A 9405-nucleotide genomic window follows, 5' to 3' on the forward strand; every position below is an offset into this window, starting at 1 on the left:
CCCAATGCGTCAGTCTGGGAACCTCCAACTACTAGGAAATTATATTATTATCGAGATATGAAAAAGGAGTAAAGAACTCAAGTTTGACACCATATCTTTAATCAGAACCTTAAGAAAAAATATTTGTTGATCCTTTTTATCGGCAATTATTATGATGTTAATATTTGTTGTGAACGAGATTCAAACTCTCAATCTCATTCATTCAACTCCTAACCATCGAACCACCTTATAACTCTTTTTTTTATTGTTTTTTAAATTTGTTTTATAAGAGGATCGAAACCCACAATCTCATTCCCATAATTCCTTAAACTTCTTCACCTTAACTATTAGACTTGGTTCTAATTAGCATCCACAATCATCAAAATGATTGCAATTGTGTTTCATCTCTTAGATATTATGACAGTTCATTCAAAAAATGAGATGAGTCACTCAAAATTAGAAATATAGATGTGAACCTTTTTTATTTAAGAAGAAACAAAACACATAACATTCATTCTTCTCCCTAATGACATGTTCCTCTTTGCTACATTCATTACAGCAAAACACATTTCCTCATCCCCATGTTACTACTATATGTCTCTACAGATACTACAACAAAGCACTTACCCCAACACATGCTATTTCAATATGTCTAATCCTTACAATAAAACCCTTTTACATGACCCAACAATTTCGTACTTTTTTAGGGTTTGTTTACAAGTTGAATTTAGAGGGGAAGGAAAGAAAAGTGAAGGTTTGAGAGCCTTCAAATACACTATTGAAATAACTTAGAAGTCTTCTCTTTCCCTTCATTTCCTTCCAAACTCAACTCGCAAACAGACTTTCTGTCTATTTGCGAGTTGAGTTTTTAAAGGGAACGAAAGGCTTCATAGTCATCTCACCATTGTATCCAGAGCTCTTTTCCTTCCCCTCCAAAACCCAACTCACAGCAAATCTTTATGCTATAATCTTAATGAGAACTAAACCCAATTCAGAGACAGATCCTTAATGCCTATAATCTTAATGGCAACAAAACCCAACTAGCAGACCCATCAAATCCCTTCATGCAAAGTGATAAATGACTCAAACATGAATCTCTATAAGCCATATATACATCTCTTGTGTAGGAACTGGAATAGAGAAGGTTGTCAACCCAGTCTCTGAGTCATAGTTGAAGCTGGTTTCAATGCCACCTACCACACAATTCAATGGCTTATGAGAAGAGTAGACTCCAAATCTACCACTTCCTCTAACTCTCAGAACAATAGTTGATGTTGTTCTTCTGTTAGAACTGAGATGAGGAGCCACTTCACCATCAGAAATCTCTTGTTTGTTGTCCAAGCCTCCATGGAATTCAACATGTTCCACAGCTCCACCAGTGTTGAACATATCCAGAAGCCCTATTGGTGCAAATGAAATACTTGGTGCCATTTCCTGTCCAATAAACCACCACATAAGTTAGTATTAACAAATATTGGCCGCACAGTGAACGCCACAAGCACATCACACTATAATTGTGGTGTGATATCGAATCACAGTTATACAGTTGTATCAGGCTGCGGCACAAGGATTGTATTTGGGCCTATCGGATTAAAAATATATTTAATCACACAAAAATTCACATCATAGTAGCAGATATTGGAACCTTACCTGTATTGGACAGAAATGAAAAAGTTCATACTCCAAAACTTTGAGTGTCACTGGAACAGAAACACCTTTTGGTAGCCGAATTACCTCACCTGAAATATGGATATGAGAGATTACTCTACCAGACTCTCACATTTACAAAAACCATCTTTAACAAAAGCATAGTATAAGCTACAAATCTAAAATGTACATGCATATGTTAATTTAACTCCCTCTTCATATATTAGTTAAACAGTATCTTGTTACCAAAATACAAAGTAATCATAGTACCTGATCGGTATGCATAAACAATAGCCTCGCCGCGCCATTCGGGACCGGCAACTTGAGTGATAAGATCAACATCAGAAGCACCGACAGAAGTAGTGAGTGTACCAGGAGATGTATCGTGGATTCGGGTTTTTTTCTGTACCTTGCACCACCCAGCACCTTGGCAGTTAAACACACCAACAACTCCGGAACATTTGTTTAAGTTCCATATTTTGAGCATGCTGAAAATTGAAACTTGTTAAGTAAGTAATCAAATTATGTCTTAGGAGCATGCTTTTGAAGATCATATATATTAGAGTACACAAACCTTGTTCCATCTCTTGATGGATCAACAAAGAGACAATCGCGGGTAGGCCTTCCGGGTAACTGAGCACGAAGAACGGAACCGTCAGGGAGGACTAGCTTCTTAAGAAGATCAAAATTGTGGTTGCCAGGCTTGTCACTATAGAAACATAATAAGAACAACAAAAACCGTTACAAAAGTGCACATTTCATGTATAAGTACATTTTTTGCATTTGTTTAAGACAAGATTTCGAATGGATATTACTATACCTAACATAAATTGGACATCCACCAATTGCACGAGCTGCAGCATGATAATCAGATGCTGGGTGTAAACTCTGAAATTACAAAGTTTCTTTGTTAACATGAACAAAATTACATGATCTGAAATTTGGACAACTTAGTTGTTGTTATCTATGTACATATGGTGCAGCTTTCTAATTTCCAGAAGTTATTGTTGGACCCGACCGCGATTGAGGAGCCTCCCCAACTAAAGGGGAGTTCCATTGTTACCTGGGCATGGGAAGAGTGAAGAGACACAAGTGAGACACCACATCTTGAACCAAAACCTTAAGGCATTAGTTCTATAGGTCTTTTCCACTTATAAACTCTTTAACTCCCCCTCACATATCCAATGTGAGACTTTACAGTTGAATAAACACAAGAGTTACTAAACAAACATGCACATTACCTAATTAAAAATGAAGAACCATTCACTAGTACTTACATGGAACATGTCCCAGTCAGGTTGCATGAATTCTCCAAGGAAAAGTGAGTTGTAAGCAACCGAAGAAATATGAATGGTGTGAGATGCAGGGTCGCGCGGGTAAAAATCATCGGATGCTCTCACAACAGCGGTCTGCTTAGCACTATAAAGCCCATCGGTGTTGTGACACATACAAGCTATGCATCCATTATCAGGAAAGTTATGAGCAATGGACTTCTCAAGTGCATAAACATAGCTACGTGTAAGTGAGACCCTCCCACCATGTCCAGAGCCAAGTGTCTCGATAATGTTCTGCACATCAACTTTCACTCCATCTACTCCACATGAAGCTAAGTAAGCATGGAGCTCGTTGTAGAAATCGAAAACTTTCTTCGGATGCACTAGGCCGAGGCCATGGACAGCCAAACTGTCCATGACAATGTCCGGTTGATTTCCTAGTACCCCGGGAGATTGAACTGGGTATGCCAAGGCAGTGTCATAATGTTCCATACCGGTTGCTGCTGGCTTTACTCCGCCCCAATAACCAGCTAGAGCATGCCATACATAAACATTTCTGTCCAATCAAAAAAGTAACCGATGAAGAACTCGAAACTTGATTAGGTGAAAGCTACTTCTCAGACTATGCCTTCTCTTACATATGTTTAGATATATGTAAAAAATAAAAATAAATGAAATAAGAATTTCTTAAATGCATTGGAGGGTCTAAGACCATACTTCACATTGTGATGTTGCTTTGCCCCATCTACGAGATTCTTAAGGCCTGAGACGTGTTCGTTATTCTGTTCATTCTTTTGAAATTTTGTATTCTCTCTAATACCAGTCAACCTAGTTGCAAACCTGCCATCATCATAATTTCGACGATATCAATTCCAAGTGATTAATCAAAATAATTACAAAAAATCATAGTCTTTCGGATCCGGATATCAGAATGGATGATTGATATGCAGCAATTGAATCAAGCACTGGAAACCGTTACTAAAGAAACGGAGAAATCTTACTGTGCTCCTTCTTGTACGACGCAATCTGCATCCTTTTGTTTACTTTCAATCTGTTGCCAGCCATCATCTATGATGAGGAACCGTGGCGGTGTACCTCCCTTTGATAGACTGCAATTATAATGAGAAAGTTTTAGTGTCTAAGTTAATCTTTGTCTTCCCGATTCATCGGGTTTTCATTCATCATAAACAATCTAACATACTATACAATTTCTCACTCACTAATTACCTTTTCAGGCCTTCCTCGACACCCTCAGCCGTAACGTCAGTATAGAAAGCATCCCATGTGCACCAGCCAAACCAGTCAAGAAAAGATGGCAACTGCAAAGAACCGACAAAACAATGATGCAAAACATATTAACATTCTATATTTGTAGAGTCATTGGTAATACTGTTATAGAAAGAAGGCCTTACTTTTTTCTTCTCGCGATGATGAAAAGTTTGCATGTAGTTTTCCACAGCCCTGGAAAGAAAAGCATGAAAAGGAATCATTGATACTACAATTGTTAATATACAACTAAAGCAAATAAGAGCATGTAACTTATGGTTTTTACACTAATTTAAGATCATACCGAAAAAACTAAAGACCGATAAAGGGAAAATATGACTTACTTGACAGCTTGGTTGATGATTTCAAAGGGATTTGTTCCGGCATGCATGTAGACCAGGTGAAGGCCTTGATCTGTCACAACCTCATTATCTCCTGCAAAACCAAACCACATACCAAAAGGAAAAGGGTCGTTTCGATTCTTTGGGATGCCACCTTATACATATTTTCTCCGAATATATAAACCCCATTTGTTTGATTCAATTGATTGATAATATCTTCAGGATTATCATGATAGATCTATCCCATAATTTCAGGTGAAAGAGACACTCCTTCGAAATTTGGCAGACAGGACGGAACTGAATAGCACTAAATTATGACATTATGGCCGAGTTTCATGTAGCCTATATAGACCACCAAATCATTTTTTGCTTGGCCGAGAATTACTCACCGCTTTCTAGACAAATCTCTATCTGGTTCTTGTCATTGCCTTGTAGAACAGCGCGGAATTGACCTTCGAGAAGAGGAAGCAAGACAGTGTAGATGATCGGAGAATTCTCTTCTTCGCCTTCGCTGTCTTTGCTCTCTATTAGCATGAATTGAGTCTCCAATGGTACATCCCTTCCACAAGTTCCCATTCTCTGAGTCATCCACCATAATTTGAACCGGAAACAACACATGAAACGGAGCCCCCTACTCATAAAGCAGGCCAAAAAAGTCAGTAAATAAAGGCATATATTAGTTCATCAAGTGAAAACAAACCTTCACTTCAAGTATCATAGTCTTAATTTGAGTTTCAAAGTAGAAGATAACATACTTAACACTAACACAGTAACATACACACAATGTATATATATATATATATATATAGTGACTCAAGTGAAAATAGTTCTCACATAAAAATTGTGAGAATAATAAATCTGGATTTTACAACCAATCATAAATGGTTATGTTAGGACCTAAGCACAAAGCCCAACCCAAAAGACTAGTCCACAGCGGCTTTCATTCTATCGACACTGACCCGATGGTAACCATTTCTCTTAATCCAGTCTATAGGTAGCTCTTTCCGTGACACAACTCTCAATGAAAGATAGTGTTAGGACTCAAGCACATGAGGAGAGTCCAATCCAAAAGACTAGTCTATTAGGTGGAAAAGTCTCCTGACTTAAGTACTACATTAAGTTTGTTATTCTACTGTTATTCTACTCAACGTGAGACTTTTGTAGATTCTCAAACTGGCATATAAAAGCCAGAAGTGGTTTTTTTAGTAAATTTCTTTCTCGTCGTTTAAAGGGCAGCCCAATGCATGATACTCAGGTTTGTTTTCGAGTTGAGTTTTAGAGAGAATAAGGGAAAGATAAGGTTTCATAGTCATCTCACCAGTGTATTTCATAATTGTGAAGTCTTTCATTTCTCTTTATCCCCTCCAAAACTTAACTGCCAAATAGACCTTTAAAGTCTAAGAAAAGAGACTATTTTCAGCTCAAATCTAGTAGCAAAACAACAACCTTATGTTGAGCTGATACGCCATCACTTTAAGCAGTAAAATAAACTTAACACTATAATCTAAACCAATTGCATAAAAAATTCATAAGCACATAACATATATGAAAGATAAGAATATATGAGCAAAGATGAAAAATCTCGAACAACTTACTCTAAGACACCCAAAGGAAAAACATGAAGACTTTTGCTATTAGAAGCAGTAGCACCAACAAATGCACCAGTAACAAGACCCCCACCAGAACCTGGGCTCAGTACAACGTTGTCTGGTACTCCAGTTAATATGGTCTTTCCATGAACAACAAGGTTGCCATCATTAACACAAATTTTAGGTGTCACAGTCATCTTTGAACACTTCACAACTGCACCATCATATCAAACATTTAACACCATAAGATAAACTAATAAATAAAACTATAAAATTCAAGTACAATTATATTATATGTTAATGTTATAAGGATTAAAGTTGTTACAAGATTTATGTGATATAGACCTAGGGACTTATTATGATGATGATGGATGTTGAAGGTTAAGAACACATTAGAGTGAACGAGATGTGGAAGATGAACAAATGTTGAAGGTTGTAATAGTGTAGTCCTTAGCATAATTGTTTTTACCTACCCAAATTAAATGAAATTTGAAGTGAATTAATAATGAGAAGTGAAAAAATGGGACCTACAGATACTAGATAGACTATGGTTATAATTATTTGGTGTCCCTACCAACTATAGTCTTATTTAATTTTTAATATAAAGGACATGATACACATATAATCAATCGGTGCTTTTTCTCGAGGCCCTTCTCTTCTGCAATATAGGAGGGCAATTATGTCATTGCAAAGAGCTTTGTAAAAGGCAAACCCTAGATATCTAATAAAGTTAAGATTGATAGTGATTATATGTTCTCGTTTATTTCTCGCTTTGTATCACAAGCTAATTAGAAATTTCATTCAATTAAAAATAAAAATCATAAAAGTAGAAATTAATATATTTAATATTATTTTATAAAGTTTGGTTAACTAAAGACAATGAAAAAGATAATTCATACTATACAATAGAATTAGTTTTTTCATACATAATATAATTATACACCAGGACCTTGGACAATAATGTTTTTTTTTATTTTCCTACACATAAATCATGATCCAACCATATTCTCTTATTCAAGAGACCTACACATTTTTCACTTGAAAAATATGCATTGATTAAAGAAACTAGTTTGTGCATTAAATTAACTTATTGTGTTTAAAATTATTTACAAACGAATTTTAACTAATTAAACTTTAAAAATAAATAATTTGTGCTAAATATTAAATAATTAAATTTAAGTTCTTATTATCTCGTAATTATATAATTTCATAATGACCAAAATTTGTTTTAAAACTAAAAGTATATTATTTATTTATATAGGGAACATAAATCTTTTATGTTAGAGAGAATTTTGGTAAGAGAATGATATAATGTAGCCGACAACAGAATGTATAAGTGTTCATCAAGATATTAACGAGGCACAGGGTAGAGAAAAGGTCTCCAACCAATGTTTGAATATCCGGTGCTACGATGTTAAAGTAACTTATATCATATTCATAGGAAAAGCTTGAACTAACTTCAACAAAAAGATAGAAAATATTAGGGGTGTGAAACAACTCTCTTTAGCGAAAAATAGCCCAGTAACTTCACGAGAAAGGAGTCTCCTACCAAAATTATTTCTTATTCAATTTTGGGTAAAGAACTACTCATTTTAGGTTTGTAATTATCATTTTTAATAAGTGTGGCTCTCAAGAATCGAACTCTTTTCATTTTGATCATCTTAAAGATCTAATTTAACTTTATATTATTAGACTTATATTTTGATGATAATGGGGCATTGGTTTAGGCTAAGGATTCATTAGATCACCAAATTAGTCCTTAACAACATAGTTATCTGGAATCACGGTTATATATCTTAAATGACTGATTTTTTTATTTGTGAAAATATTTTTCATTATGCCAAAAAAAATATTAAGAACCAAAATAAGAAAAACAGAATAAAATTGAAGCATGGTCCAAACAGTAACTGAACTCACCCGCACAGGTTTTTCCAAAGACAGCAGATCAAAATTTGAGAGGGGTAGAAATGTAAAAGCAGCAAGTAATTATTAATTATATAGAGAGAAACAAAAGTATGAATACTCCTTCTTACTATGAAAATTTGAAGAGCACGAGAAGCAACGCACTTTTTAACGTTGGGATGAGAAATGGAACGAGTGCAGAGAAAATGGCTTTTATAATGTGTCTGCTACTAACGTTCCAGCATGTTCTAGTATTCCGATCCCTCTAGATTTTGACACGTGGAATTTTTAACACCTAAACTTTATTAATTAGAGAAAAATTTGTATAGAGATACATGTAACACATTATGTTTAGAAAAAAATACATTTTAGGATTTTTAATGTTATTATTTAAGATTAAATTTAATTAAAATTAAAATATTAATATATTATCAGAATTTTATTAGTTGTCTTAAACATAATTTCGTATACATATGAGTCTTTCTCCATTAACTATTACTATTGTCCAAATTCTTTCTAATCTGATGGCGGCAACAAATTGTTAAATGGTAGTAGGGAAACATATCCGACATGTGAGACTGACGTGGAGTGATGAAGTTGAAGCAACATTCACGGAAAGATTATTAAACATTTGTTTCCTAGTTCAATTTTGAAGAAGAAAAAAAATAGTTAAAAACTATTTCATATTTTATATATTTCAATTCTTTTATTTTTCTTGATTTTCCTAAATTCAATTCACAAGAAGATTACAATCCTTTGATTAGTAGGATAGTTTTAGCAACTTTTTGATAAGTGAGAAAAAAAGGAGAGTAAAAAATATATGGGTCCATAACAATCTTTCTTTACAATTATAAAAAGAAAGAGTAATTTTATGCAAAATGTAAATAATAATTATTGTTATAATTATTTATTAGTAATTAAAATAATATATCATAATATTTAAAAATATTATTTTTTACTAACTAACAAAAATATGATTTTTTTTAATCTTATATTTATTTCAAAATTATTTTTGGATTAAAAAATAATATCATTTTTTGGTTCTCCTTCTCTACTTTACTAACAAATGAAAAGAGATTGAGAAATACATATTTTTCTTTTCTCTTTCTGTACCAAACGTCCAAACATTAGAAAAAAATCCATCTATTTCTTATATTTTCTTTCTTCACACTCATTTTCTCATTTTCTCTCTACCTATTTTCTTAAAGAGAGCATAAATGAATTTTTTTTATCCTATTCCAATTTTTTATCATTAAATTTTTCTATATAATTTAATAAGTTAATAAGTAATATAAAAAATTGAATATTGCTTGATTAGAATATTCATATTAAATTTTCATATAATTTTATAATTAAATTTTCATATAATTTTATAATTAAATTTTCATCATAAATTTAATTCAAAAT

The 9405-nt window shown here is 33.5% G+C and overlaps 1 protein-coding gene across 3 annotated transcripts; it reads right to left on the minus strand.

The window, feature by feature from the left end:
- Positions 1–475: 475 nt before the first annotated feature.
- Positions 476–8129, minus strand: LOC109340851 (probable galactinol--sucrose galactosyltransferase 2). Of its 3 annotated transcripts, XM_019578611.1 has the most exons (15): positions 8032–8129; positions 6442–6574; positions 6103–6310; positions 4897–5138; positions 4511–4601; positions 4313–4361; positions 4128–4219; positions 3902–4009; positions 3618–3740; positions 2904–3456; positions 2447–2514; positions 2201–2335; positions 1897–2114; positions 1630–1718; positions 476–1413 (listed from the first exon to the last, which is right to left on the minus strand). In XM_019578611.1, the coding sequence occupies exons 2-15, from the start codon at positions 6551–6553 to the stop codon at positions 1063–1065; spliced, it is 2439 nt and encodes an 812-aa protein (XP_019434156.1). In that variant the 5' UTR covers positions 6554–6574; positions 8032–8129; the 3' UTR covers positions 476–1062. The 3 variants fall into 3 exon arrangements, with proteins under 3 accessions (XP_019434156.1, XP_019434158.1, XP_019434157.1); XM_019578613.1 differs by lacking the exon at positions 6442–6574 and having other exon boundaries at positions 8015–8109; XM_019578612.1 differs by lacking the exon at positions 6442–6574 and having other exon boundaries at positions 6103–6315; positions 8032–8108.
- Positions 8130–9405: the final 1276 nt, after the last annotated feature.

The sequence above is a fragment of the Lupinus angustifolius genome, unplaced genomic scaffold (genome assembly GCF_001865875.1).
Source record: "Lupinus angustifolius cultivar Tanjil unplaced genomic scaffold, LupAngTanjil_v1.0 Scaffold_267_8, whole genome shotgun sequence".
Taxonomy (NCBI): Eukaryota; Viridiplantae; Streptophyta; class Magnoliopsida; order Fabales; family Fabaceae; genus Lupinus; species Lupinus angustifolius.

Excerpts from the sequence above, each read along its gene's own strand:
- LOC109340851 (XM_019578611.1), bottom strand. The coding sequence starts at position 6,553 with ATGCTAAGGACTACACTATTACAACCTTCAACATTTGTTCATCTTCCA. Across the intron at positions 6,311-6,441 it reads TCATCATAATAAGTCCCTAG|TTGTGAAGTGTTCAAAGATG; the intron begins GTCTATATCACA and ends ATGATGGTGCAG. Across the intron at positions 4,010-4,127 it reads GTCGAGGAAGGCCTGAAAAG|TCTATCAAAGGGAGGTACAC; the intron begins GTAATTAGTGAG and ends TTATAATTGCAG.